Source organism: Fusarium musae, chromosome 1 (genome assembly GCF_019915245.1).
Source record: "Fusarium musae strain F31 chromosome 1, whole genome shotgun sequence".
Classification (NCBI taxonomy): Eukaryota; Fungi; Ascomycota; class Sordariomycetes; order Hypocreales; family Nectriaceae; genus Fusarium; species Fusarium musae.
Window position 1 is genome coordinate 2,889,840 of NC_058387.1, and position 27,977 is coordinate 2,917,816.

Genomic DNA, 27,977 nt, shown 5'->3' on the forward strand with positions numbered 1-27,977 from the left:
ATAAATCAATGTCCTTTTTGACTATATCAGATCTGAGAACTCTTAGCTCACACCAGTTGTTTTTATCACTTAGGAGATGGGATGTCCGAGTGAAGTTCATCATCATCGGCCTCTGACCGGAAGCCTCTAGAATTTTGTATGCTCGTTTGTTTTTTTGACTGTAAAACCTGATTACAGACGCCAAAATAGGACCGATGCCGTCGACTTCCAAATGCAATTGGCCAAACCAGCCCATTTCGGAGACCCTTGCCGTTCTACAACCCGTTGTGTCGCAACCCCGGTACTCCCATCACCCCGGCACAAGATTGCACATTTACCAGGCCATCTCGTGGGGCTTGTCACCCTTCCTCAAGCTGAAAGAGCTGGAGAGGTAAGAAGCCAGCATGTCAACCTTCTTGATGTTGGCAATCAGAGCCTTGTCGATGGCCTTCTGGTCGGCGGCACGGCTGCTGTTGACCTCCTTCTTCTGTAAAGAGCTGTCAGTGACGTGATACTTTGCGAGTTCTGTTCTGGGCTTGTTGTATCGTACCTGGGGCTTCTCTCCCTGCTTGAAGAAAGCCTCCTCACCAGCCTTCTCCTTGGCCTTCTCAGCAGTGAAGTACTTGGGCTGGGAGACCTCCTCAATCTTCTTCTCGTCGAGACCGGAGATGTCGACCTTGTAGGAGGTAGCGATGACGTATCGGGAGTTAACTCGTCGCAGAGGAACACCGTTGATCTTGAAGGGGCCGGTGACGAGGAGGACACCCTGGTCGAGGGACTTCAGGAGAATGACGCGCTTGCCACGGAAGCGGCCAGCGAGGAGGATGAGGACAGTACCGGGCTGAAGGGACTTGCGAGGGGCCCAAGATCGGACAGCCTTGCGGACCTGTGGTTTCAGCTGTTAGCAGGCTGGCACTCGGTTATGCTGAAGATTGCTCAGGCAGTCAGTTGCTATATGGAAAGGAAGTGCAGTCGTCAATCGGTATTTTGTCGCAGGCTTTGCAGATCTGTGCGTTCGATATATATGGCATTGGAATTCGAAGTCTTTCGTCGTTCAAAGTATGTTCTTGTTGCGATGGCAGTCGGATTGCCAGGGACCAAACTCATTCTCTCAACTCCTCGGTTCCCATATCCAAACCGCGCACTCCAAAACACAACGCAACTGGTTGCAAGTGCATCGCAATCATCACCAAAAGACTTACCTTCTTGTTCTCGGCATCGTCGTCAGCGGGGTACCACTTCTTAGCCTTCTCCGAAGAGGCAGGAACCTCTCGGGTCGACTTTCCGAATGTCTTGCTCGTGGGCTTCGCCGACATTGTGACTCTCCTGGCTGGTTGACTTGGGGTTGGGTGAAAAGAGGAAGTGAAGTCGGTGGTGTTGAGGTGGTGTAGGCCCAAAATGTAAATTGTCTTTGTGGGCGAAGCCTAGAAAGTGTGGCGAACTGCCCAATCAAAGCCGGGCCAAATTCCCCACTGAAAGAGTCACGTGGCAGAGCTTCTTAGGGCAGGTTGTTGCCAAAATTTTCTAGCGTGCCACTCAATAACGAAATACCTGAAGCCTTTTAGTTAGAAGTTGTTCAAGACCAACAATGTACAAGCATCACATGATAAATTTACGTCTGAATGGTAGAAGACTGAAGAAAAGGAACATGCCAGAAGATTTGCGTTTGCAGATAAACTTGTTCCTGGCCTCCTTACCTTGCTTCTTATTAACAAGCCGCGTCGTAGGTGACAGCATATGCGCTGGGCCATCACGTAAGTTTCCTGTCTTGCGAGATCAGTCACATGATTATCGGATACAAGCTGGCTCTACTTTATCTTATCAGCTCTAGCGTCTCTCAATGACGGATGATCGAACTTGCGAGAATATGCTCCATTCGCCTTGAAGCGTGTAGCCGAGTTTCTTGTCGTAGATAATAAAAGGTCTCCTGCATGCCGAAGAAATCCACGATCTTGCTCTCGTTTTTTTCCCTTTAGCCTTTCTTTACATGTCCTCTACCACAGTGCATAACATGCAAGCACGCAAGCAAATAATTGCATCAACGCAGCGCATTGCTGCTAGTGCCCGGACCCGACCCGTCCAACCACTTACACGGGTGCTAGCTACCCAACCTTTGAGACCAACTTCTCTACGATTGATTCCAAGTCTTGCTATCAGGTCATATGCCAATGGCCGTCCACACCCTCCTGGTGGCACTCACCGGATGAACATGGGTGGTGAAGAGGAGAAGCCTGCTCTGGAACAATTTGGTATCGACTTGACTGCCCGAGCCAAGGATGGAAAGCTGGATCCAGTTATTGGAAGAGATGCAGAGATTCAGCGAACCATTCAAATCTTGTCAAGGCGAACCAAGAATAATCCTGTCCTGATCGGTAACGCGGGTACTGGAAAGACAGCAATTCTTGAGGGTCTTGCCCTCCGTATTGTCCGAGGTGACGTTCCTGAGAGCATCAAGAACAAGAGGGTCATCAGCCTTGATCTTGGCTCTCTCATTGCCGGCGCTAAGTTCAGAGGAGATTTTGAAGAGAGGTTAAAGAAGGTCTTGACAGAAGTGGAACAAGCTCATGGAGAAGTTATCCTTTTTATTGATGAATTGCACACACTCCTCGGACTTGGGAAGGCTGAAGGCTCGATTGATGCCTCAAATCTCCTGAAGCCTGCTTTGGCCCGTGGCGAACTTCAATGCTGTGGTGCAACAACTCTCAACGAATACCGTCAAATCGAGAAGGACGTTGCGCTGGCTCGACGATTCCAACCTATCATTGTTAGCGAGCCCTCTGTGGAGGATACTATCAGTATTCTCCGAGGTATCAAAGACAAATACGAAGTTCACCATGGTGTCCGCATTACAGATGGCGCTTTGGTTGCTGCTGCCACATTATCCAACCGCTACATCACCGATCGATTTCTACCAGACAAGGCTATTGACCTCATGGATGAAGCAGCCAGTCATCTCAAACTGCAGCATGAGTCAAAGCCCGAAGATATAATGCGCCTTGATCACAAGATCATGACCATCCAGATTGAACTTGAGAGTTTGAGGAAGGAGTCAGATATCGCGAGTAAGGAGAGGCGTGAGAAACTTGAAAGTGACCTCAAGAAGCTCAACGAGGAAATATCTGAGCTCAATGCGCGCTGGGAGAAGGAGCGCGCTGAGATCGAATCAGTCAAGAAGGTCCAAGAAGACCTGGATAAAGCTAAGTTTGAGCTTGAGCAGGCACAGAGAGAAGGGAACTTCGGCCGTGCCTCTGAGCTCAGGTTTGGTGTTATTCCCAACCTCGAGAAGAAGTTGCCCAAGGAAGGAGAGGCTAAGGAAGCAAAGCCCAGCGATACTCTGATCCACGACTCTGTCAGCCCCGACGATATCGCCAATGTCGTCTCCCGCATCACAGGCATCCCTGTTTCGAAGCTGACTTCCGGACACATAGAGAAATTGGTCCATATGGAAGATTCCCTCCGCGAAGCAGTCAAGGGCCAAGATGAAGCCATCAAGGCAGTTTCCAATGCCGTCCGTCTCCAACGAGCTGGCTTGAGTGGCGAGAACAAGCCACTGGCTTCCTTCTTCTTCCTGGGCCCTACTGGTGTGGGTAAGACAGAGCTGTGCAAGAAATTGGCGGGTTTTCTGTTCTCGACCGAATCTGCTGTTGTTCGCTTTGACATGTCAGAATTCCAAGAAAAACACACCATTTCTCGACTTATTGGTGCACCGTCCGGTTACGTCGGCTATGAGGACGCTGGTCAACTGACCGAAGCTGTCCGCCGTAAGCCCTATGCTGTGCTACTCTTTGACGAGTTTGAAAAGGCACACCGCGATATCTCCGCCCTCCTCCTTCAGGTCCTTGATGAGGGCTACCTCACCGATGCCCAAGGCCACAAGGTTGATTTCAAGAACACCATAATCGTTCTGACGTCGAACTTGGGCGCTGATATACTTGTTGGCCAAAACCACCTTCACCCTTACAGCGAGACACCCGATGGCGAGATCGACCCATCAGTCCGCAAGGCTGTCATGGATGTTGTCGCCTCGGCTTACCCACCCGAATTCCTTAACCGAATCGACTCTTTCATTGTCTTCAAGCGTCTCGCCCGCAGCGCCATCCGTGATATTGTCGACATTCGCCTGAAGGAGCTCCAGCAGCGTCTTGACGACCGCCGCATTATTCTTTCCGTTCCCGATAATGTCAGAGACTGGCTTGCGGAACGTGGTTACGACCCCAAGTTCGGTGCTCGCCCCCTGAATCGACTCATTACCAACGAGATTGGCAACGGCCTCGCTGACCAGATCATCAAAGGGCAGCTGAAGATGGGTGAGACCGCTGAGGTTAAGATTCGTGATGACAAGGAGGGCTTGGATATCATCGTCAATTCTGAGGATGCTTGAATGACCTGATTACGAAGGACTACCCAGGATTCTTTTAATGACTTAATGTATTTCATGTCTAATTCGGACAGTTTGTATTAACAGAAGCGTATAAGCATTGTAGAATGTAGCTAAACACCAAATAATGCATAACCACTCAATTGAGATCAACCCATCTCAAACCGCACTTAAGGATGTCATATTTCATACTACTGGTAGAGTTGATTCTGTTTGGAACATTGTGGGTCAAGCCTTTGATGCAATGCAGAATTTTGCGATCGTCGAGACGACTTGTTATAGGTCCGTTCCAGTTACGTCTGGCCTTCTAAATTGTCTTCCGTTCAAGATTAAAGCCAACATTCTAAACAAAAACCTCTATTCCTCTTAGCCAAAAGACTGGAGACCGTGTGTCACTCACATCAACCAAGCTTGTGGTTTCACTAAAGGTTTGGAATAAAACATATAGAATCTCTACAACAGCCCCAACTTGCGGTGGCCTAATTCATGCCTCGTTTATAACCCTCGTTACTTGAGTTGCTCATCATGGTCATGTTCTCCAAGGTAAGTGACATGGGAAAGAAAGAAATTAACAAACGATAGATATACCAGTGCGCCACGGTTTGCGAGAGTATTGTAAAATCAGCGAGGATGCATTCTTTTCAAAGAGCAAACAACACCCGATTGACGACTGTACAAATATCCCGGGGATCCCCATAAGACGCCTCCCATCATCACCCGACTTTTCCTCCAAGAAGAAAAAAAGAGAAAGCACGTTCTGTAGTCCTCAGGAAGCGAGCTGACGCTAGCGATGGCAAGCAGATGTTGTTGACCAGAAGACTCACAGTGAAGCACCATTGAGAGAGGAAGGAAGCGTTAAAAGAGGTTGCTTAAACAGAAAACGTGAATAGACGTGACTTTGGTTCAAGGATTTATCTTCGATTGGTTGACCGATAACTTTGCAAATTACAACCGAAACCTCGAGTCGAGACAAAGAGCCATTTGAGAGTATATGGCAGAGCAGGAGAGAAAAAGCGAGTTTTTATGGAGAGACCTCTCGTCATCTTTCTACTGGTGACCCGCCTTTCGGAGGGTGTTGGCGAGCCACTCAAGACCCTCATAGAGACCGTCACCGGAGGTGGCACAGGTGGACTGGATGTACTATTGGTAAAAGAAAGCAAAAGGTCAGCATGTGGACAAAGAGACACCATCTGGGGCCTCATATTGATTGCCCTTTACTTACCCAGGCGCGTTGTCGCAGGCTGTGGAGACCAAGCTTGTCTGTGATCTCGGCGGCGTTCATGGCGTTCTAATAGTAGCGTAAGTAAGTGCATGGTAACGCGGGCAAATGACAGATTGGGGGGGAGGTTTGTGAGAAAGTCTCCAGGCGGGGTCGTGACGTACGGGAAGATCCTGCTTGTTGGCGAAAACAAGCAGGATAGCATCGCGAAGCTCGTCCTCGTTGAGCATGCGCTGGAGCTCCTCTCGTGCCTCAACAATACGATCGCGATCGTTGGAGTCAACGACGAAGATGATACCCTGAGTGTTCTGGAAGTAGTGTCTCCACAGAGGACGAATCTTGTCCTGACCACCGACATCCCACACAGTGAATTGAATGTTCTTGTACTCTACAGTCTCGACATTGAAGCCTAATAAGATGCGAAAGGAATCCATTTGTCAGCGGCATGAAGGGTTTGTCAGGTTCGAGGACGTCTCATACCGATAGTGGGGATGGTGGTGACAATCTCGCCAAGCTTAAGCTTGTAGAGGATGGTGGTTTTACCAGCGGCATCAAGACCAACCATCAGAATTCGCATCTCCTTCTTCCCCCACAGTCGGTCGAAGAGCTTTGAGAAAGCGAGACCCATGATTGCGGTTTACGGCTTCGAGGCCTGTGTGTCTAGGTGTAGAAAAAGAAGTCCTAAAGGCGAAGGCGCAAGGTCAGCGATGCTGTGGAAAGATGTTGAAAGAAGACGACGTGGCGAGGTGTAAAAGGGGGATGAGATAAAGAGGGAAGAGACAAAGGCCACAGACAGGCTGAGACAATATATGGGAGACGTCTAGCCAAGGGAGGAGCAGGAGGTTGGATGTTTTGGTGATGGTGGAGGCGGGATGGCTTTATGGAGTATCGCGAAAGGACACCTAAGGGAATGATCGAGGCAACGGCCAAGAGCACATCCAACAACGCAACTCCGTCATCACCATCATCGGGAGTCCTGGATAGTCCTTCAAGCTTGTAAGCACCCCCGTTCCAGGCTGCCGCCATCACCCGTTATGACCAGCTATGCTATGCTATACGTCGATAGTTGATTCAGAGCCGTCACGAGGCAGATCAACGGGGTAATAGCATGACGGCGAATTTGGTGATCGGGCGGCGACAACGTGAGACGGGAGTTTCTTGAAGAGACCATCAAGAGGAGGATCGGGAATATACAAGCAGCAAACAGCGGAATCTAGACAGACTCGGGCAAGAGACAGGAAGACGCTGAACTTACTGGATCGTGGGGCGGTCCTTGGAGTGGTGGTGCAGAAAAAACGACGAGCGGCGATGGATGGATGGATATGGATGGATTGGGGGTGGGCGCTGTCGTGTGGTTTGACTTGTCGGTGTGAGAAGACAATCACTCGGGGAGGGGTGAGAGACATTATCGCTCTCTTTTTGGGCTCCAGCTGCTAGGGTCTTTATTTTTTCTGGCCTCGGGCTGTTTGTTACTGGGGCCGGGCTGGTGAGCATGCCGTTAGAGGGGAAATTACTGGTTGATCGCTAGGAAATACTGGAGCCAAGGCCTATTTTTCGACAACATTCTCAGAGACTCAGGGGACAGACAGGGAGGGTTGAGGGGCAAACGCAATTGCACCGCCACATGAGGTCGCCTTGATCACGGGTACTCGCTTCTAGGTGATTCAGGGACTTTGATAAGAGAAGTTTGTGAATGGCGACACTTGTTGTGTCAGTTTCGTGTCAAGACTTGCCATTCGCATATTTCTAATTGAGACTTCCGGGTGCTGTAGTGCTACGTGGGAATGTATGTCGTCTCCAAAATTGCTTCTCAACGCCAGATCACACGAATTTAACGCCGCGCAATTGGTCCCGCCATGATCCATCTCATCCCTTTTTGAAGTCGCAAGGACAGATAAACGACAAACCAAAGGACAGTAATCTCTACTCCACAAGCCCTTGCTTGATCAAGCCACAGCAAGACTCCGCCCGCCCACTTCCCCCCTTTCGGCTTGGGGATGTGGGATTGGCTTGTGAATTTTGGCAAGAAAGTCAAGGTGCAAGCTGGCAGGAACTCAGAATACATATGAGCTCGGCAAAACCGTGGCTGTCCAGACAAGAGCCGCAACAGGAGCAACCCGCAGCTCCTCCAATTAGCTGCGAAAAGGTGTCAATTCGTCGAGATCCAAACTCCATACTTGACTTAGTGGACACCGGTCATTAGCTCTAACACGGGATTCAATGCTCACGGTCAGAGCACTCTAGCATCGCAAACACCCACGACACTCCTTTGAAGTTATAGCGATCGATCGGATCTATACATATCCGACAATGTACTTCGTCTCTGCGGCTAAGGCCCTCGTGGCCGCTGCTGTCTTCTCAGCCGTCACTGCTCACAACATCGTCCTGCCTGCTCATGGCCGTGAATGCTTCCACGAGTCCCTACACAAGGACGACACTATGACTGTCACTTTCCAGGTTGGCGATCGCGAATTCGGCAGCGCAGGCAACCTTGACATTGACTTCTGGGTACGTGACTTTGGGAGGCGGGCAAACAATCGGGATATTAACTTATAACTAGATCACCAACCCTGCTGGTCAATACGAGACAAACGAGAAAAGTATCTCCAACGGCGATTATTCATTCACAGCTAAGCATGATGGCAAATACATATACTGCTTCGGAAACGAGAACTGGGGCGCCAACACCAAAGAAGTCTCCTTCAACGTCCACGGAATCGTCTACGTGAGCGAGCATGAAATGCCTGCCGACCCCCTCGACCGTGAAGGTAAATGAGCATTCTATCGTCTGGGAATGACCAAGTTAGCTTACAACATTCTGCAGTTCGGAAGCTGTCCGATCTTCTTGCCCAGGTCAAGGACGAACAAGAATACATCGTGATGCGTGAGCGCACCCACCGAAACACCGCCGAGAGCACCAACAGCCGAGTCAAGTGGTGGAACATGTTCGTCATTGGAGTTGTCATTGGTGAATCTCTTTTCCAGGTCTGGTGGCTGCGACGTTTCTTTGAGGTCAAGCGGGTGGTTTAAGGAGTAGACTTGAGTGCATGACGGCATGATAAAAGACCAACTCACTAAAATACTTGGAAATGTCGTTTGCTTGATGAACCGCAAGTGTGAAGAACGGATTGGCGCGGCATTCTATTGGGAGCATTTCCGGGAGGATGAAACAATCATACAAAAGAGCAATTCCAATTTTGGGCAAATATGATAATATGGAGATTGTGTAATATAACATTTTACGTGGACAAGAGCCTATGTCGCTTGCATCTGGATCAAGGCAGGGCCCCAGGAAGTCTACGTGGCTGCTTTCATGTTATTTTACAAATCATCTTCGATATATGCACACAGTCTTAAATTTCAGATTCATTATTCAACCCGCGTAAATCTATGACCAATTATCCTGGAAAACATGTCTTGTGTACTACAATGCCTTGTAGCTCGAATCAGAGTCATTCATCTCGTTGGCGTATTTCATCACTGACATGACACGATATGACCCGTAAGAAACCCTCATAAAAGCAAAACCAGCGCCTTGTTTTGACTGTCAAAGCCATTCCATGCAAAAAGATAATGAGACCATTCAGGCTCCGGGATCAGACTCGGGGGCTTTACCCGCCTCAACGTCAGCCTCAGGGGCTTCAACAGGCAGCTCGACATCCTTGACGGGGTGAAGCAGCATAGGAGGCAGACACATTCTGCCCTCGCCACCACGCATGTTGCCGACTCCCTTACCTTTTTTGCTCTTATCCTCTGTACCTTCAAACTCCTCGCCGCCGTCATTGTTCACTCGAAGACCTAGCCAGCGGCGATACATATTTGGTGCAAAGCCCGAATTGTAGAACCACGAAAGGCCGTGCATGTTGTGTTCGCGATCACCAAAAATGCTGGTTCGAGAGCCTCCACTTGCGCCATCACGGCCGTTATTGTAAACCTGTGCCATGTACGCTGTGGGCCAGTTGCGATCAACATATACAGGATGGGGAACCGCGACGGCCTTGTAGCCATGCTGCAGAGCGACGGTGGCAGGCCACATCTCAGGGAAAGCGAATTGTTTCTTGAAAGCCGTCATTTTGTGCATAGTTGTCAGCAGTCGCCGCGACATACGCGAAGTGGTGATGATGTTGGCCCGGCGGGGAGGGAGTCCCTCGGATCGGTTGTAGCCTGTGATGTCCCCCTTGAGACCCCAAGTCGTACCATCAGGGTTAAAGATCGGGCTAAGCGCGATGTAATCGGCCTCTTCTCCAACGCCCCATTTGTAGTGATCCTTCTCGTAAGAGGTAGGAGCAACAGGATCGTTGCCAGGCTCAAACCAGTCATCATCATCCTTAGGACGAAGGGGTCCCCATACAGTGCGGTGGCCTTTGGTGTCAGAGTCAGGGGACTTGCCCTCAAGACCAGGAACTCCCTTCCAGACATTGTCGGCGCCTACGACACCCATCTGACTCTGGACCCGAGCCATTTGTGAGAAGTCTTCCCAGCTGCCGTGAATACTGGGGAAATAGAAGCGAGAGTTGCGCTCCCAGAGGCCCTTGCGAGGTTGCGATTTGGACCAGCTCTCAAGTTTAGTAAAGAGATCGTAATAGTGACCTGTGTAGCGCACATCCATTTCCCATTGCCAGAAGTAGTCGTATTCAGGATGCTTATGGGCAAAGTACTGCATGGCCATGGACAGACCGCGGTACACGCCGTGAACTGGGAGATCAGGACCACGAGTGAAGTGGTCGTAGATACCTTGGTAAAGAGCGAGCATCTGTGTCTCGGACCACAGCGTAACCAAGCCTCTGAACTCTTCAGGGATGGCCTCCTCAATGCGCTCTTGGTAGATTCTTTCGTCCGCCCACACCGGATGAGCAGCTTCATTCTTGACCTGAACTAGGAGATGGATATCATAGCGGCCACCAGATGTCACAGCGAGCTCAGTAATGAGAGATCGGAGGTTGGCAATATCATCTTCGCGCCAGTTGTACTCGTCCCAGCACCGCACAACAACAGCAGTTCGTGATATCCTGCTCTCGGCAGCCTTGGGCAACTCATTATTGGGATTCCCTGGCTTTTCTTCCTGGCTTTTCTCGTCATCCCCGCTATCCTTAGGCTCGGTCTCATGGGGCTTTGCAGACTGCGACTTTTCTGCTCCTGATCCCTGAGACTTTGACTCACGTGTTTGAGACACGGTCGCCTCTGTAGGCTCAACCTTTGAGTATGCGGCCTGTGATGCCTTGGACTTGGATTGTTGAGTAGTTTTTGGTTTTGATGTCTCAACTTGGGGGGCAGTGGTTTCTTTGTCAGTCTTGGGCTTATCCTCCTCAACACCGCGGCGCTCCAAAGTTGAAGTTGGAAGTGGCTTAGGCTTAGGTTCGTGCGCAAAGAAACCATGAGGAGCCTGGATTTTGGAGGGGAGTTCCTTGAAACGAGCCTGGTTAGCCTTGAAGCAACGGCGCTGGACATCAGCCCAGTCAATCTGTCGATAGTCCACGCGAGGAGTCTTCTCCCAGACAGCATCCGACCCTTCCTTTTGTCCATGTTCACCCACGCTGAGACCGCCATTTCTTGAGGAATAACCAAACCCGTAGGGGCCATAGCGGCCATAACGGTCGAAACATATGCTCTCGGGCAGGTTCAGGGTTTCGTAGGACCCGATGGCATGCTCAGGGAATCCTTGGGGGCGACCATTATAGTATCGGAGCTGGGGAACCCGTATTGTGCCGTCAGCATCCAGGAAACATTCTTTGCTTCCAGTCTCCTCGTTTCGGTTCGCATAATCGCTCCAGTCGTTGCTTTTAGGGAGCTTCTTCTTGTTGGCCTTGGAATCATCCTGGTGCTTGTCCTTCTTTCCTTCCACTACACCACCTTTTGTCTCGGTCTCAACTTCGTCCCTTGCTTCCTTCTTGGTAGGATTCGCGCCTTGAGCCTGGGCTTCAATTTCTTCGGTAGCAGCCCTGTCGGTCTCGTCGGTATCCTTGTCGCTCTTAATTTCGTTTTGCTTGCTCCAGGCGTTGCCTTCACTTAGCATCTCAGGTTCATCCTTTACATGAGGCCATTCCGGCTTCAGCTCTTCAACATTGACCAGGCTCTTGAGACCACCATAGTATCTTTCCAAGAAGGGGAACTTCTCCCAAGCAGGTGGTGGCGGCGGTGGGCGGTTATCAACCTTACCGTTGGCAACTTTCCAGTTCTCAACTTGGCTGGCTCGTACAAGACTCAAAACCATAACGATAATGAATGTGATTACAGTGCAAAATAAGTAGCGAGTGACCTTGTTGGGCATACGGTAGGGGTACACTTTGGCAATCCTTCGTCTAAGAGGGAGAGGTTTCTTCTGGTGACTGGGCAACATCAAAAGCCCACTGCTCGCAGACCCAGACGTATGTCTTGAAGAGCCAGCTGAAGAGCTCTCGGGGGAATATGGCTCATCTTCGTAGTCATCTTCATCTTCGGTTGAATAGTCGTCGTCAGAATATCGCTCCTTCGTTGGAGAGTTGACTTTTTGATATAGTGGGAGCTGAGGCTCGCGCGGCCGCAGTGGATTTGGCAGCAATCCCATAATGGGACTATTATATATCTCTGAGAAGGAATGTTAGCGATTGAGGGAGGAATCTTAGGTTTCAGAACTAACCAGAGGTTACTGACCTTCTCGAACAGATGGAACAATTTCTCAGCACTTTGTGATACTCAATTGTCAAAGTTATAGTGACTTGCTGATGCTTAAAATAGCAAGTTGCTTAAATCATATGTGTTCCTGAGTATTACAAAAATAAAAAATCGGCATATAAAGTATAGAGAGTTGGGGAAAAGTTGTTGTCTCGCTGCACCTTAGACCGCTCTTAGCTGTGATTGACTCATGATGGGAGCTCCGTCATTCGCTGGTCTGTTTTGTTACGGATCCCGCTGTTGCTGAGCAACGCTCAGCTTGGGCTTAGCTGCAACGTCAGCTTGAGATACGGCTTGTACCGCCAAGCATGGATGACAATCAAATAGCCGCTGACGAGCCAAAGACTGTTAGGATGCATGGATATGAGGCCTTCCATGGATTGAGTTTCCTAGGGTTTTTTGATAGAGGTTCGTCCTGCATGCTTCCCAATGCTCGTGTGGTTGTGCTGATGAGTGCAAACTGGCTGTGCCTTAGCTTGCGTTCCGAATCAAGGATAAGGATTGAGATGAGAAAGGAAACGGCCGAGTTGCTCTCCTTCTTTCTCGTACAATGTCATTCAACTGCTTGAAAACCTGGTCGCCTGGCGTTTAGATAGCGCGAAGATATTATTCTGACCACCATCATAGCGCTTTGTCCAGGGTAGCTTCGGCGATCTCATAGTCAGACACAGTCAAGTTTCACAGAACACTCAATCAAATAATCCTATGCCATCTTAGCCTTTCTCATTGAGATACAATGCGCCGCTCGCTAGTGACATGATGTTGCCCTATTTGTCGGAACTTCCAAAGCCATAAGAATGTGTAGCTTCAATCCAACGTCATGCCCCGCCGACGGCTGCAGCGCATATCAATTCACTACCGTCTTAACCAAACAGATCGGTCAAATCCAAGGCTTGTTTTGCAGCTGGCTATGGTGGCTGCCAACACGCCTGCCGGAACGTCGGGGTTGGGTTGGTTGGTTGCGACGCTGGCTGAGCATCATATGACGATCCCCTCTTGTCGCTTCTTTCACCGTCTCCGATTCTGGACTTGACCTTGCCCTGTAAGACTCGGCTCTTGCCTCGGGCAATTTACTTAAATACTGCAGTGGTTCACTCTCCGATATTACTAGGAAGAGGTTGACCGTTGTAAATCGTTTCATACCTTAAGTTGAAATACAGCTCTCATCAATATCACATCACACTTGCACGGCTTTCCAACACCCCGCTCTCCAACCACATAGCGACATTGTGGTCGCCAATTTGTCCCAAACAAGCCCTCTTCATCTTGAAAGAAAGAGACTACTCTGCCCTCCTATCTCAAGATGTCGTCAATTGCAATCGCTTCAGCCGAGACCTTGTCTTCTCCCCCTCCCGATCTCCAAGGCGAAGCTGAATTGGAACACCTCAAGATCTCCTATGCTCTTCGCCAGCAGCCCGTTTCCGTAACTCTTGATGGAAAAACCATCTTCTTGTCGTCCATTATCTTAGTCCTGCTTATTCACTTCCTTGATCCGTATCACGCCGAGCTACTTATTGCTTCGTTCCCGATAGGTATAGTATATATAGCAAGGGGTTCCTATGGTATATGACTGACTAACAAATAGTTCTGCTCGTCAACAACGACTACCAGAATTTCCTCAACCTTGGCCCTGGTGGCACACCCTCCACTTTCAGCGGCTACTTGCGTATATCATGGTTCCGTCTTTGGGCTCTCAGCGACCCGTTTGCGGCCCCAGAGCCTGACCCTATGCGTCTCCCAACATCAGGTATTCTCCGACGCCAGCGTCTCCCATACCGCGCAGGTCCTCGACCCGTTGTTGCTGGCATAGCACCCCAAAGACAACTTGATCAGCATGGATCCCGAGCATGCTACAGAGCTCTCCGTTGGTCCATGGCCAAGTTGGCGAATAGAAGCCCAAAAAAGTTTGGCACCGAGAAGTCGTGCATAGAAAAGCATGGGTTGGCACTGTTTGCCAGGCACCCAGTACAAACGAATTGCCAGGGCGAGATCTGCCATGTTCATGACTCAGATCACTCCATGCATATGTGTTTACACCCGGATGATATCAGGGAGGTGTTAGAAAAAGGCTGGGGTCAGAGGCATCCACTTGCCTGGAGAAGTCGGTTCCTCAAGAGCCCCGTCTCCCCAGACTTTGTCATGATTTATGCACCACGAGGTAAGGCTTGCTTCTAGGCAATTGGCCAGAAGCTGCGACCGTAAATAATGGGCTGACAAGACTTTCATTAGACGACGAAGAGCTGCAGGTCATCTGCAATATTATAGAAGCTGCTATATGGTACACTGTCGCCGAAGAACTCGAAATGGGGATCTGTCCAAAACCCATGTAGGCCTACATTGAGCTTGGCATATGGATGCGAAGGGGGAAATCGCTCATATCGTGAGAATGAATCATTGCCATGGATGTGGATTCTAGTATCAGAGTTAATGGGTATCTTACAACGCAATATAATCTTCTTCCAATGTCAACAGCGGACGTAGACCTTCTAATTTGAGTCTCCCTGGTACGTATCGTCCTTCGATTGCTTGAACTTCTCTTTTCCTGTCGCTAGGAACGCTTGCACTGTTCGACCATCGAAACTTCGTCCATGCATGAGGTCGATACAAGCACGAGCTGAGTCCGCATCTTTGAACTTGACTGAGACTATGCCTTCTGGTTCTTGGTCGAAAAGGACAACATTTGTCACTGTACCCAGCTTAGCACATTCTTCCCGGATGTCCTCCTTGATCTCCAGCAGGGCAGCAGGGTCCTCCTCAAGCTCTTCCAGCGTAAACATATGCCGAAGAATCACAAGCTTGTCCCACTTGGTCGCTGTCTCCGGCTGGCCCGGGTAGGGCATGTCGTCATCCCAGTCTGCCAGCTTTGCGTCGAGTTTCTGAGTCTTCTTGATGATCTTTTGCCTGTCGCGATCCTTGTTCTGTGGTTTACGTTCAGTTGTGACATTTCCTCCTTCCCCACCTGCACCACCTGCCTGGTCGTATTTAACTTTCTTGTAACTCGAGTCTGCGGCCTGAACGCGTATCCGTCCTTCACGTGTGCCACTGGGAGTGATTCTGAAGTCTGTATCATCGAGAAGCATAATGGCCATCTCTACGCTCTGAGGTTTGAAGAAGACAATCAGGGCGTCGCCCTTGAAGTTGCCCTCTGAGTCGGTGTATAGTTTAATCCGTGGTGCTCCACTGTCAATTTCCTCTGCGATAACACCGCCCTTTCGAGAGAAAAGATCGTGGACTTCCTCAACCGTTGCATCAGCAGGTAAACCTGTGACATAGATGGCCGTATTCTGTTTAGGCTGTTGAGGTGCCTTTTGCTTCTTGTTTCGTGAAGGTTTACTGGGTTCGGGAGTCTACTCAATAGTTAGCTTCAACAACCTTTCGGTAAACACGCATGGAGACAGTTTCGAAAGTGAAGCGATGTTTGGACGTACTTCGGAACCATGGTTCGATTCATTCTTGCGTTTTTTTGCTCCACCTTCTACAGTATCATGCGGTACAGATTCTGCCAAGTCATTGAATGCGCCAGCCGTTGGCGGTTCCAATGGATTCTCATCTGCAAGCACCCATCGCTGGGAATCGGCGTCAAACTCGTACTCGTTGCCGTCATCGTGGACTGCAATGAACTTTTGGTCAAGCTTGGAAAATGATATGCGATTATCGCTGTCGAATTCACGAGGGTCCGTAGGAAATGAGTCGTCCATCGTGATAATACCAGACCGTCCAAGCACGTTAGGGGGGCTCTTGAATGAAGTACGTAGTGGCTAAAGAGAGCTTGAGTTGTAGGTTGGATTTTGGTTGTTGATGAGCTAGCTTGAAATGTTACCCTGAAGAATGTGCAGTACGTCAGTATGCGCCTCTCTAGGTAGGTACCTAGGTAGGTACTAAAGTACCTTACCTCTAGCCCAAGCAGTAAGCACCAAGGTAAATGGATACCTTACCTTATTACCTACCTAAGTTAGGGCCAACGACGGGACCCTAGGCCCCACCTTGAGTAAATAGCCTTCCGTTCAGCCGTCCTACCTATAGGCACGGCATCTTTGGTTCTAACCCAAAGACACATACATAGGTACCTTATTACCTGTATCTCTGATATCGATAGCCCAATAGTATAATTAGATTCATATTTCAACCCCTGTTACCATTTCACTTATGGAATCACGAACAGAGATTGGAACAACTGGTCTGAAAGTCGTTTGGTGCTGGATGCTGCCTAACATGCATTAAACTTCGTCAAGATACCTCAAGTATTGCTTTTTTCTTCGTGCCATTAGAGAAACCAAGCACACATTCGAGAATGTACCTCGCGAGGATGCATCGCCATTTCATTTCTTCTCGTCCTTGACTGTCTTCTTAACGCCATCCACGAATGCTTCAATAGCTTGGCCACCACCCAAAGGCATGCCACTGCCTCTTAAGTATCCTCCATCTTGGACCTTTACACCAAGAGCATCCGCAATGCTTGGCAAACCGCCATCCCGTATGGCCATTGTGAGACTTGCCAGGGCTTGGTTGAACTGGGGACTTCTCAGAACCTTCTTCAACAGCGTCCGCTTGTTGTCCAGGGATAATGAGGCCTTCGCATCCTCCACAGCCGAAGCTGGTGGCTCCAATTTCCCATCAACAGAACCTGTTGAGCCACTTGCAAGGACTATGACAGTAGGAGGAAGAAGGCTGATCAATGTGTCTGTGAACTCCTCGGTAGCCGAGTCAACCATAGGTATTGTGATGGAAGTGGGAAGTAAGTGGTTGAGATAAGGGTATGCCTTTTCGGTGGTTTGTTGCTGCTGTCTACCCGAGAGTCCTGACGGGCCTCGAAGGCTGTCCAGAAAGCTCTTCACAGCGGCAGCAGCATCCGCATCAGGGGCAGATGAAGAGGCCCTGGAACAAGGTCAGCACAGTCACATTTTAGAGCTTATGCCACAGATCCAGCGCCAGGACACTAGTTCCCAATTCTCCTCTCACAGTGAAGAAATCTAGTTTTACACAGTTGACCTGTTGTCCCAGATCTGTGATCTACAAGCCAAGCCCATCGCTCGCTAGCATACCATCCAATTTAACCATGCAAAGGGAATCACCTACGCTCTAGCACCATCAGCTCCGCCCTCTCGTGAGCCCTCGCCCTCCTCTCGAACGTCTCCACCCGTAGCGTCAGGTCCTGCACCTCCACTGCCGCTTCCTCGAGGTGCACGGTGGGTATCGGCGTCCTCCATGGTCTCATCCTCGTCGTCCGGTCGGTGATCGTTGTTACGGAGAGCTGACAATTCCTCAGCTACATCCACCTCCTCACCCTGTAGTAGTTGATGGACTATTTCGCCAATCTTGCGATCACGGGGGCTGTAGTAGGCAGGATCTCCGTCTTCGGCCTGAGGCTTTGACTGAAGCCAGAAGAGATATCGTTGGGACGAGGAAGTAAACTTGAGGACAAAGATACGACCGTTGGTCTTGGAGGTGGGCTCGGAAGACGATGTATATTCGTGAGGAGTGAAGCTGCCATCGCCAGGGACCATGATCAGGTCAAGTTCAGGGTTGTCGAGGGGTTCGCTTCGCTTGCGCCAGCAAAAATGCACGAGATCTGTTCTGTCATCAGCCATGCAGCATTGACAAGGGCGAACCCGAAAACTCACCATCTTCAGAGTATAGGTAGATATAGCCCGGCTCAGGTTGCGGCTTCACTTTGTAAGGCTTAGAGGAGGCCTGGAGACAGGTGAAGTTAGTACATGCTGCTACTAATTCCTGGGCACTGGATCAGACGTACATCAACCTCGCACTGGCCCGCTTTGAAGGTGATAATTGGTGAGATTGGCATGTTCGGAAATTTTGGGCGTGTGTCGGAAGAGTGAAAATTGTGGTGTGTTGGGAAAAGGTTATACAACGGCTTGCTTCACAAGGCGGCAGAAGCTCTTACGTCGTCCAGCTGTGATATGCATAGAATGGAGTTACCTAAGATAGGAAGCTTGGGCCCACCTACACCTTGGGTAGCTCAATGACGCTCGAGGAGCGGCTAGCGGAGAGAATTAATCCGGTACTTTTTCCGCCCCTCACTTAGTCTTCAGTGGTGAGCCCCAGTCAAAGCAGATTAGGTGAAAAATCTCATAAACCCCACCTGGACATCGACCAGACAACCCGTTTTCCTTTCTCACATCTCTCCCAGCTCTACAAATACCCGACCTTTCTCTTCTTTCCGACTTGACTTTTCACATCCTTCAAAATGGGCTTCACCGATCTCGTTTCCGATGCTGGGCTTACCGGTATGTCCCTGGCCTCATAGTTTTCTTGCGCCTCTCTTTTCCGCACCATGGACACTGACACCTGAAATCAGTGCTCAACAGCTGGTTGAGCACCCGCTCTTACATTGTTGGGTATGTATTGAACCGTTCTAAACCTCGCACAATCTTTCTCCTTTTTCGAACTTGTATGATGAGATAAATTGGTCCGTGTTTCGGAGGCGGACTCAAGACCCGCCGTTTGACGAAACAACAAGCACTTGTGCACCTCTGAGTAGTTTTCAAAACACCCGCTGTTTTCTCAAAACTAGTTGAGAATATGTGCTAATACATTCTCCCAGCCAATCTGCCTCTCAGGCTGATGTCGCTACCTTCAAGGCTCTCTCTAGCGCTCCCGACGCTGAGAAGTACCCCCACGCCGCTCGATGGTACAAGCACATTGCTAGCTACGAGAGCCAGTTCGCTACCCTCCCCGGTGATGCTGCTGCTCCCTACACCACCTACGGCCCTGAGACCGCTGAGGTGACCATCAACCCCGCCCAGGCTCCTGAGAAGGCTGAGGGAGGTGATGACGACGATGTCGACTTGTTCGGCAGCGACGACGAGGAGGAGGATGAGGAGGCCGCTCGCGTCCGTGAGGAGCGTCTTGCTGAGTACAAGAAGAAGAAGGAGGCCAAGCCTAAGACCATCGCTAAGTCCGTCGTCACTCTTGACGTTAAGCCTTGGGGTATGTTTTCTCCCTTCGTCCTTTCAACAATTCCCATGCTAACGATGCTTAGATGATGAGACTGATATGGTTGCCCTCGAGGCTGCCGTCCGTGCTATTGAGAAGGACGGCCTCGTCTGGGGTGCTTCCAAGCTCGTCCCCGTGGGCTTCGGTGTTAAGAAGCTCCAGATTAACATGGTTGTTGAGGACGAGAAGATTTCCGTTGCCGACCTCGAGGAGGAGATCCAAGAGCTTGAGGATTACGTCCAGTCCACTGACGTTGCTGCCATGCAGAAGCTATAAAAAGTCTGCGTAAACTACGTCAAAATTATGATGAGGCACGACGGCGAGGACTGATGACCAATGGGATCTTATGACTTCGAATGAGCTACGTACAGGTGGAAAAGTCATGAATCCTACCCCATCGTACCGACCATAGATTATGAAAATGAAAACAAATATGACTGAGTATAATACTCGTTACCAGTAGCTTTGAGGATGTTTCATCCGGCAAGTTGCAGCCACTCGTATGTGATAAAGCATCCACGTTGATGAGAAAGGAAAAAAAAAAAGTCATACCCCACTATTATCAACCCCTCTGACTCAGGGGAATGTGAGGGGTCTCGATGCAAATAACAACCACCTGCACCGACCTTGATACCTAGGTAGGCAGGTACCTTAATGAATCGTATCGCTTTAAGCCATATTACAGCGGGGTAAAACTCGACTTGTCGCGCGTGTCCATGCAGCTCGCTAACGTAGGTTAGTCGCGGTCAACTGCCTCTACGTTACTAACGCGACATAACAATTCTTCTGTTCAAAACAAAAGTGAAGATGTCATTGCCTGGAACATAGTTCGGCCTGGCAGTCCTCAATCATCCTCGATCACTTCCCTTACTTGATTAATGTGACAGACACGAGAACAGCTTACAGGATACTGTACAAGCACATAGACCTGGACCAGCTGCATCATGTATGGAGATTTGGGCAACAAGCTGGTATTCCTTTTGTCCATATACCCCTGACACAGATCTGACATATAGACGACAGGTCCAACATGCCAAAAGAACCCAAAATTTGACCCATCTGCCTCCTTACCAGACCGAAATTGTTCGAGCGGTGACGCGAGAAGTGAGAGACCTGGACAAAGATGTTGCAGAACTTCTTGAGCCGTTTCAAGGCTCATTTGATCCAAGCGCCGACCAAGATATTGCTTGCACTCTGCTAGTAAACCACCTTTCGATGCGAAGGAACAAGCGTTGCTTGCTCGCTTACCACCGGACACGGACAGATAAGCTTGAAGAATTGGTATGGAATGGATCAGACGTGGTAGATCTGTCTGGGCAACAAGTACGGGATCCTGCGAGTGCTTCCGGCGCGGGTGGCAGTGATGCATCAAAGAGTAGTCTCAGCCCTCAAGAGGAGGAATATGTTAGACAGTACAGCGACCTGTTGGCAGCCTACAAGGGGCAATGGACAGACATCGACCTTACGGGGAGCCTAGAGCCACCACGAGACCTGTTCATCGACGTGCGAGTACTCAAGGATGCAGGTGAAATCCAAACAGAGTACGGGTGAGTTGCGCAATACCAACATCACTTGCGTCTCATGCGATGAACTGACCATGGAATCAGGGCTATAACATTGACCAAGAACAGTCAGTTTTATGTACGCCAAGGGGACGTTGAGAGACTCATTGCACAGGGCTATTTGCATAAGCTTGGATAAGAGAAAGCGGGGTCAGAACAAGTGATAGGGAGCTTGATGGTCGCATATTATTTCTAGTATTATACCCTGCGTCATAAATATTTATAAGATCACATGTCAATTTATCGCATTCGTTCATGTTCATTTCTCGTAAACATCAATTCGCTACTCGTAGCTTAATGTAGTGCGCAAGCCACGGAGAGCTTTGACTTTCCAATACAATGGTCCAAGCTGTCCATCACTTTTCAATGGACAATGTGAATGGATAATGTCTTCCGCAATGCTTGCCCCTCAAAGTTGTAGTGATGGTGGAACCTTAAGACATCATATGTTTGGTGAGGAGATACACATCCTCAGGACAACCAAATGTGATGGCCATAAGATCTACTTGATTACAAGGAAAAGAGGCACTTGACCTAATGCCTTAAGTTTCTTTCTATGATCATGCCTAAGCTGGAAAAACATCAAATGTAGATACCTCTACAGACTCTTAATCGTGCCTGGGCCATAGACAGATGCACAATTAGGAATAGATCCTCATTGGCAAGAGGATACTCACGTACTACGTAAACACGAATCCAGGATTTATGTATCTCACCATTGGCGTCCTATCATTTCTCACTTCAACATCCCCTTGCGCTAACCAACTCGGCCCGTCCGGCGAGTCTCGGCGGCCGTTACGACCAAGTTTGACATGTTTTTAGGCTTGGCGATTGTCAGTGGGTTCTAGGGCAGTCCAAGCGGATCTTTCGCCTGTGCAGATGGACGGGCAGAAAAAAAAAAGCTGCAGGACATGCAGTTCATGGCTCATGACAAGGATTCTAGAACAGATACTTCTGCTCTATGCGAAGATCAAGCCTGATTCTAGTAGCATTAGCGCATCACTATAATGAGAAATTAATGGAAACATGCCATATTTAAGCCGTTCGTTTATTGGCCGGCGACGGTAAAGCTAAACTTTTGCGTGTTTTTCACGCATTTGTTGCCTCTTCATCCCATAAACTGACTGGTTGTGAAAAACTCAATGCGGGCGTATGAGCCTTAAGTTTGATAGTGTCATGATGAGACCCACATCGCTCTGATCGCCCTGGCCATTCAGTTGCGCTACGCTACGCTGCGGCTGCGTTGCGTCGGGTTGCGGTTGGCATTCGTCACTCCATTCCCTACGAAATCCTCGCCATCTCTCTTTGTCGTGAAAGCTTCACTTGGAATGTTGATTGTCTCGCTCATATTGCTTAAATTTCCCTTGTTTTTGGACTTCGGAGGGAAGCAGAAGAAGAAAGAAACATTGAAAGATAGTCGACCATCGGCCTTGTGTATCACTCATGCAACAGTGCTGAAGTGAGCTGCAACCCGCGCTCATAAGTGCCTTTGCAGCCGCCCAAAGTCGATACGATGTCGTCGCCGCTCAATTTTACACCGTGGAGGAGAAGGGCTTTGAGTGCTGCTTCACAATCGGAAAACGAGCAAGCTCAATTGCAACGCGACGAGCTTTCAACTTCTCCTGTTCAGCATGGCCATAGCCCCCATGTCCCAATTGCTGCAAGACCGTCCTCTAGCTCTGCAGCTCACAGAGAACCTATCAGATCTTTCATCCATGGTTCTGTGCGAGACGGCTTAGGTATGTCACATCCTATTCTTCGTCTGCCCGCATTTTCGGCTGATTCCTCCATCTACAACAGCACCAATTGATAGTGTTCAGAACGCTTTATCTGTTCGGCAGGATACTGCAGAGCTTGCGAATTACTTGCTCTCCGACCCCAAGACACAGCAGAGTTCGACCGTTCTCCAACGTGCAAGGGTCTCTTACCAGGACTCAATTGACTCAGAGGTCATCGATGACTCATCTACGGCCGACAACACCCGCTCCTCCAGAACAATCCTCGAAGTTTCCGAGCCGCCGTCTCCAGATGGCCACGATGACGATACTGATGCGGATGCGGGACCGTCCGTACTGGCAAACCTCCTAAAGCGATCTCCTCCCCAATCGATTGCGCCAAACCAACCACAAGTCGAGGATGAGGAGCCAAATGGTGACGCACGTCGACCGGACAGGGAGCAACCTCGAGTTGCACACGCAGAGGAAGCTACGGAGCAGACCCCTCTGCTCACTCGGATAACATCCGGTGGCCGGAGGTCATACTCTGACCTCGAGGGTCAAAAGCCTCAGACTAAACGACCATGGTTCAGTGGTCTTGCGGAAGTCGGCAATAAGATGGAAGAAAGGGTTTCCAAAGGAGTGGCCGTCGCTATCAACCCCAAGAAGTGGGATCGTCTTGCGCTTTGGAATAATGTGGTCGTGACACCGACTTCATGTCTACCCGCTGTTGCCGTTGGTCTGCTGCTCAATATATTGGATGCTCTATCATATGGTATGTTTTATAGTTCAAAGTCTATGCATGACATCTAACAAGCCTAGGAATGATCCTCTTCCCTTTAGGGAAGCCAATTTTCTCTCACCTGGGATCTGCTGGAATTTCTGTTTTCTATGTTAGCACTATTGTTTCGCAAATAACGTTTTCATCTGGTAGTATCTTTAAGGGTGCTGTTGGCTCGGAGCTGGTCAGTCGCACCCCTAGACTAAGTCAATCAATATCTGCTAACCATCCTCCTAGATTGAAGTGGTTCCTTTCTTTCATAATATGGCTGCAAAGATCACTGATATTGTCGGGCAAGACAACCCTGATGCTGTGATCGCCACCACAATCGTGTCATTTAGTTTCAGCTCCATGATGACAGGTCTCGTCTTCTATTTGATGGGACGATTCAAAGTCGGTTACATGGTGGGATTTATTCCTAGGCATATTCTCATTGGCTGTATTGGAGGTGTCGGTTGGTTCCTGATCGCAACTGGATTCGAGGTTTCTGCTCGACTAGATGGCAGCCTCCAGTACAACCTCGACACTCTCAAACAGCTCGCTGACCCGGCCACCGTCCCTCTCTGGGCCGTCCCCTTAGTTCTCGCCATTGTTCTCTTTTATGGCCAGTCTAAGATCACATCCAAATTCTTCCTCCCCCTATTTATTCTCGCGATACCCCTCATCTTTTATTTCTTTGTCCTTGCATTGGATTCTTTGGACGTTGATGTACTACGCGACCATGGCTGGATCTTTGAGGGGCCTCCCTCTGGGGAGCCATGGTGGTACTTTTACACCCTATACAGTGAGTCCAATTACCTTCTTCCCTGGTTTCACTACCAGGCTGACCACCTGTTTCTAGAGTTCAAACTTGTACGCTGGGATGCAGTCATCGAATGTGTGCCTGCTATGCTTGCATTGACATTCTTTGGCATTTTGCATGTCCCCATCAACGTCCCTGCCTTAGCTCTAAACTGTGGCGAGGATCATGCTGATCTTGACAAGGAGCTAAGATTGCATGGCTACTCCAACTTCTTGTCCGGCTGTTTTGGTAGTATTCAAAATTACTTGGTCTATGCAAATACAGTTTTCTTCATGCGGTCTGGGGGTAATAGCCGGCTTGCAGGTTATATGTTGGCCGCAGCAACATTTGGTGTCATGGTCATTGGTCCATCACTCATTGGTTTCATCCCCGTTATGATGGTGGGCACTCTAATCTATGATCTTGGGTTCGAGCTACTGCTTGAGGCTCTGTGGCTTCCGCGAAAGAAGCTCAAGCTGGCAGAGTATCTGACTGTCGTGGTCATTGTTCTTGTCATGGGCATCCATGACTTTGTCGTTGGTATCGGAGTTGGCATACTACTGGCATTTGTTTCCTTGGTTCTACAGACCTCTCGTGTGTCAGCCATTCGTGGAAACTACTCGGGAGATATTGTTTCCTCCACTGTGCGACGCAATCCTTCTCAGCATCATTACCTGCATGAGGTCGGCCGACAGATTTATATCATAAAGCTTACAGGCTATCTCTTTTTTGGGACTATCGTCAGCGTGGAGGCAAAAATTCGGGGCCTATTGGAGGACAGCACATTCACTAAGCAGCCCATCAAGTTCCTGATTCTTGACATGTGGCACGTTACTGGACTCGACTATTCCGCTGGTGAGGCCTTCAACACCATCAGCCGCTTACTTGATAACAAGGATGTCGTCCTTGTGTTGAGTGGCGTGGACTCGGAAACTCAACTTGGTCGCAACCTACGAGCTGTCGGACTTGGAAATGATGGTATCGAGGTCATGATGCTGCCAAATCTGAACTCTGCTCTTGAGAGCTGCGAAAATGAGCTTCTGAAGACTCTATACGCCCGACAGGAAGAGTTGAACTCCCTCAGGCGGATATCGGCACACTCCGCGCAGAATTTGGACGTGCCTTCCAACAAATCATCTGGCTTCTCCTCCTTCGATCCACCCTTCAATTCACCGCGTCGTAATCACCTTGCTGAGGCCGCTCGCGATGCATTGAGCAGCGTGGAAATACAACGTCCGAAGAAGTGGCAAAGTTTCAAGGAGCCCCTTCGTCTTATGCTCCAGGTCTTTCAAGGCTTGAGTGATAAGAATGAGGACTTTTGGTTTCCAGCAGCCTCTTACTTCTCTCGGCGGGAGATAACTGCTGGGACTGTTCTGTTCCGACGTGGAGAGCCAGCCAATGGGTTCTACCTCGTGGAACGTGGTATTGTACGTGCTGAGTATGATCTTCCTCAGGGCTGGCTTTGCGAGAGTATCGTGGCCGGAACGACACTCGGCGAGTTGCCTTTCTTCTCCGAAACAGATCGAACTGCAACTGCTGTCGTGGAGCGTGACTGTGTGGTTTGGCTGATGGATCGAGAGCAGTGGGACAGAATCCAGAAGAAGGAACCAGAAATTGGAAGAGAGCTGTTAAGGATATCACTGAAGCTGACAAGCGAGAGGATGAGTGCTATCACTTCATACATATTGACAACAGCGGGCTGAGCTCGATTGGCCTACGATATGTGTAAATTAATAGCTCTTCGTTTCTTCCATGAAATCTGAGAAGATGGGATTTATTAAAGGATCACCACGCACGCACGAAACTTGAAGCGTTAGTCCGGTGTTGGTTTTTTTATTTAATTTAATTTATTTATTTTATTTCTTAGTTTGGCAGTTGGATACGCATCAAATTGACTTGCATATTGAAACTCTCACTGTCTTTGAGTTTTCTTTTCTTATGAGTGTCCAGGACTTTACATCGATGGGTACCTGATCCTTCCTTTGAAATAAGCCTCTCACCAGAGTTCGGAGAGTCGGGTCCTCCAGTTCCCCACCAATTCGCCACCCGAATCCAAGGGCGTATGACATTGAACAAGAATTACTTATTCAGATATTGTATTTGACAACGTTACTCTGCCATCAAAACCTAGTCACCCAACATGCCACAAACCATAAGGTCTATATTCGGCAAGCCAGGTCGAATTGTCAAGCCTCTAAAGCAATCACCGCCTTCTCGTCAACGTTCTGACTCAACTCCGCGAAGAGCGACCTCCAAGTCCAAGCATCAAGACAATGATCTATTCTATGACAAACTCGACGACATCGGCCTAACCAAGGCTTTGGAGCAAGAACTTACATTACGAGATGTCGTCCAAGCGATGCGGTACATCCGTGCTCGGATGTTCAGTCCCGTGCCTCAAGCAGGTTTCAACTCAACACGAACTGCTGAGATTCTCAACTACCGCGCGACAACGGCACCTCTAGTTACCGTAGGCCATCTCAATGCTATTCTTAGTTCACCAGGGAAAGTTGAACGGGAACTTGCAGAATTAGCGATGAATGGCGTAGTGCGCAGAGTCAGAGTTGAGAGACGCGGAGGAGGAGGAGAAGCCTTGATAGAGATGATGGACTACAATGAGATGCTAGACAAAGCGCCACTACATGAAGTGACGAGGAAATCATTCAAAGCCTTTCTGAAAGAGAACCCAACTACGCAGATACTGTATAAGGGTGCACTGGAGAACACACAGGCCGACGAGCTTATTCGTGCAGGCTTTCTGACAAGCTCAACGCCCTCAGCACCAGAAAGTACTCTCGATATTCGGCCAGAAAACCGAACGACGCTGACATCCATTCACCATGTCTCACGGTTTGCTTCAGGCACAGCTTCTGCTGTGGGCGGCCACAATGCTATTCATCTTGCTGGTGGCGGTGGAGGCGCCCCAACACTTACACGCTTAACCTCAACACCATCTGGCCTCCGAATATCAGTCCCAGGTCATGGCCGGCATCTGAAGCTGGCGACCGCTACCGTGGACTGGGTTCGAGACTCCCTACGGCGAACGCGTTGGGGAGAAGGGCCAGAGAGCTGGTTAAAAGAACGCTTTGAAGGTGGTGGGCTTTATGGACCGCGGTGGAAGGATTTCTGGGGAGTTGAATGGTACTGGGTCTTAGGAGAAGCCGTAGGGCTGGGCGTCGTGGAAGTTTTTGAAACGGGAAGCGTAGGAAGAGGATTGAGAGCATTGGGAGGTTGACACGATGCGGCAAAATCTATACGGCATTGTTTTTCGATTTTCAGTTTTTTGGCGCATGAGACTATGGTGTTACTCGTGGAAAGCTAATTCTGATACTCGTTGGCACCTTTGCTTCAAGCAAAGATAACGGACTTCTGTGATGTATCAAGGGGGAAGACACGCTCTGTATTAATACATATGGACTCGAGTCATAAACATAGGCTTTCCAATTGATTGACCTACCAACAACAACAAGTCTAAATGATTATACACGGTAATATGTGGCCCGCAATAGAACAGATAAGTACTCTGTACGGAGTGTTCTGCAGTCGTTGCTGGCACCTTAATATGAGCAGGGTACTTATACGACCATGCATGAAGTGCGCTCACAATGAGACATCCGATTGGAGTGGAGATGCTTCCAAGTGTGACAGTTGTGATTGAATTGTGATCCGACTGTGATAGGGAACGCTTGACAGGCATTGAATCTATGTAATGCTGACACTCTGGTTAGACGAGAGCAAGGGTAGGTGTTCGTCAAACAATGTTTTGAGGATTTGGACCTTTCGTCTGTTTATACTTCATGATAGAATGCATACGAAGAAAGATATATGTTCTCAAGACGAGCTCGAGATCAAGCCGGCTAGCAGATGCATTTTTATCTGAACCCTGGAAAGTTTGCTTGCCATACACGAGAACTCGTTCATTAAAAGAGAGTGTTTGCTGTCTTCATGCCTATTCTA

The 27,977-nt window shown here is 49.3% G+C and overlaps 12 protein-coding genes across 12 annotated transcripts; 7 read left to right on the top strand and 5 right to left on the bottom strand.

Moving 5' to 3' along the window:
- Window positions 1–313: 313 nt before the first annotated feature.
- J7337_000872 (uncharacterized protein) lies at window positions 314–1,295 on the bottom strand (the record flags this gene model as incomplete). The annotated part of the gene is made up of 2 exons (XM_044818619.1): window positions 314–865; window positions 1,182–1,295. 2 exons carry the CDS (start codon window positions 1,293–1,295, stop codon window positions 314–316), a joined length of 666 nt encoding a protein of 221 aa, XP_044686321.1.
- Window positions 1,296–1,990: 695 nt separating this feature from the next.
- HSP78 (chaperone ATPase hsp78) lies at window positions 1,991–4,360 on the top strand (the record flags this gene model as incomplete). Its single annotated transcript, XM_044818620.1, has 1 exon — window positions 1,991–4,360. The coding sequence occupies one exon, from the start codon at window positions 1,991–1,993 to the stop codon at window positions 4,358–4,360; it is 2,370 nt and encodes a 789-aa protein (XP_044686322.1).
- A 1,044-nt stretch (window positions 4,361–5,404) lies between these two features.
- J7337_000874 (uncharacterized protein) lies at window positions 5,405–6,204 on the bottom strand (the record flags this gene model as incomplete). Its single annotated transcript, XM_044818621.1, has 4 exons — window positions 5,405–5,497; window positions 5,580–5,645; window positions 5,741–5,985; window positions 6,057–6,204. The coding sequence occupies 4 exons, from the start codon at window positions 6,202–6,204 to the stop codon at window positions 5,405–5,407; spliced, it is 552 nt and encodes a 183-aa protein (XP_044686323.1).
- Window positions 6,205–7,886: 1,682 nt separating this feature from the next.
- J7337_000875 (uncharacterized protein) lies at window positions 7,887–8,606 on the top strand (the record flags this gene model as incomplete). Its single annotated transcript, XM_044818622.1, has 3 exons — window positions 7,887–8,084; window positions 8,137–8,344; window positions 8,401–8,606. 3 exons carry the CDS (start codon window positions 7,887–7,889, stop codon window positions 8,604–8,606), a joined length of 612 nt encoding a protein of 203 aa, XP_044686324.1.
- Window positions 8,607–9,159: 553 nt separating this feature from the next.
- On the bottom strand, window positions 9,160–12,120 carry J7337_000876 (uncharacterized protein; the record flags this gene model as incomplete). Its single annotated transcript, XM_044818623.1, has 1 exon — window positions 9,160–12,120. One exon carries the CDS (start codon window positions 12,118–12,120, stop codon window positions 9,160–9,162), a length of 2,961 nt encoding a protein of 986 aa, XP_044686325.1.
- Window positions 12,121–13,530: 1,410 nt separating this feature from the next.
- J7337_000877 (uncharacterized protein) lies at window positions 13,531–14,402 on the top strand (the record flags this gene model as incomplete). The annotated part of the gene is made up of 2 exons (XM_044818624.1): window positions 13,531–13,759; window positions 13,813–14,402. The coding sequence occupies 2 exons, from the start codon at window positions 13,531–13,533 to the stop codon at window positions 14,400–14,402; spliced, it is 819 nt and encodes a 272-aa protein (XP_044686326.1).
- Window positions 14,403–14,713: 311 nt separating this feature from the next.
- J7337_000878 (uncharacterized protein) lies at window positions 14,714–15,925 on the bottom strand (the record flags this gene model as incomplete). Its single annotated transcript, XM_044818625.1, has 2 exons — window positions 14,714–15,574; window positions 15,656–15,925. The coding sequence occupies 2 exons, from the start codon at window positions 15,923–15,925 to the stop codon at window positions 14,714–14,716; spliced, it is 1,131 nt and encodes a 376-aa protein (XP_044686327.1).
- Window positions 15,926–16,546: 621 nt separating this feature from the next.
- On the bottom strand, window positions 16,547–18,030 carry J7337_000879 (uncharacterized protein; the record flags this gene model as incomplete). The annotated part of the gene is made up of 4 exons (XM_044818626.1): window positions 16,547–17,102; window positions 17,304–17,796; window positions 17,849–17,918; window positions 17,980–18,030. The coding sequence occupies 4 exons, from the start codon at window positions 18,028–18,030 to the stop codon at window positions 16,547–16,549; spliced, it is 1,170 nt and encodes a 389-aa protein (XP_044686328.1).
- A 402-nt stretch (window positions 18,031–18,432) lies between these two features.
- J7337_000880 (uncharacterized protein) lies at window positions 18,433–19,457 on the top strand (the record flags this gene model as incomplete). Its single annotated transcript, XM_044818627.1, has 4 exons — window positions 18,433–18,472; window positions 18,544–18,583; window positions 18,790–19,175; window positions 19,228–19,457. The coding sequence occupies 4 exons, from the start codon at window positions 18,433–18,435 to the stop codon at window positions 19,455–19,457; spliced, it is 696 nt and encodes a 231-aa protein (XP_044686329.1).
- A 668-nt stretch (window positions 19,458–20,125) lies between these two features.
- On the top strand, window positions 20,126–20,882 carry PSF1 (DNA replication protein psf1; the record flags this gene model as incomplete). Its single annotated transcript, XM_044818628.1, has 3 exons — window positions 20,126–20,152; window positions 20,205–20,728; window positions 20,789–20,882. 3 exons carry the CDS (start codon window positions 20,126–20,128, stop codon window positions 20,880–20,882), a joined length of 645 nt encoding a protein of 214 aa, XP_044686330.1.
- A 1,374-nt stretch (window positions 20,883–22,256) lies between these two features.
- On the top strand, window positions 22,257–25,723 carry J7337_000882 (uncharacterized protein; the record flags this gene model as incomplete). Its single annotated transcript, XM_044818629.1, has 4 exons — window positions 22,257–22,482; window positions 22,544–23,233; window positions 23,281–23,423; window positions 23,477–25,723. 4 exons carry the CDS (start codon window positions 22,257–22,259, stop codon window positions 25,721–25,723), a joined length of 3,306 nt encoding a protein of 1,101 aa, XP_044686331.1.
- A 437-nt stretch (window positions 25,724–26,160) lies between these two features.
- On the top strand, window positions 26,161–27,255 carry J7337_000883 (uncharacterized protein; the record flags this gene model as incomplete). The annotated part of the gene is made up of 1 exon (XM_044818630.1): window positions 26,161–27,255. The coding sequence occupies one exon, from the start codon at window positions 26,161–26,163 to the stop codon at window positions 27,253–27,255; it is 1,095 nt and encodes a 364-aa protein (XP_044686332.1).
- Between the last annotated feature and the right edge of the window lie 722 nt (window positions 27,256–27,977).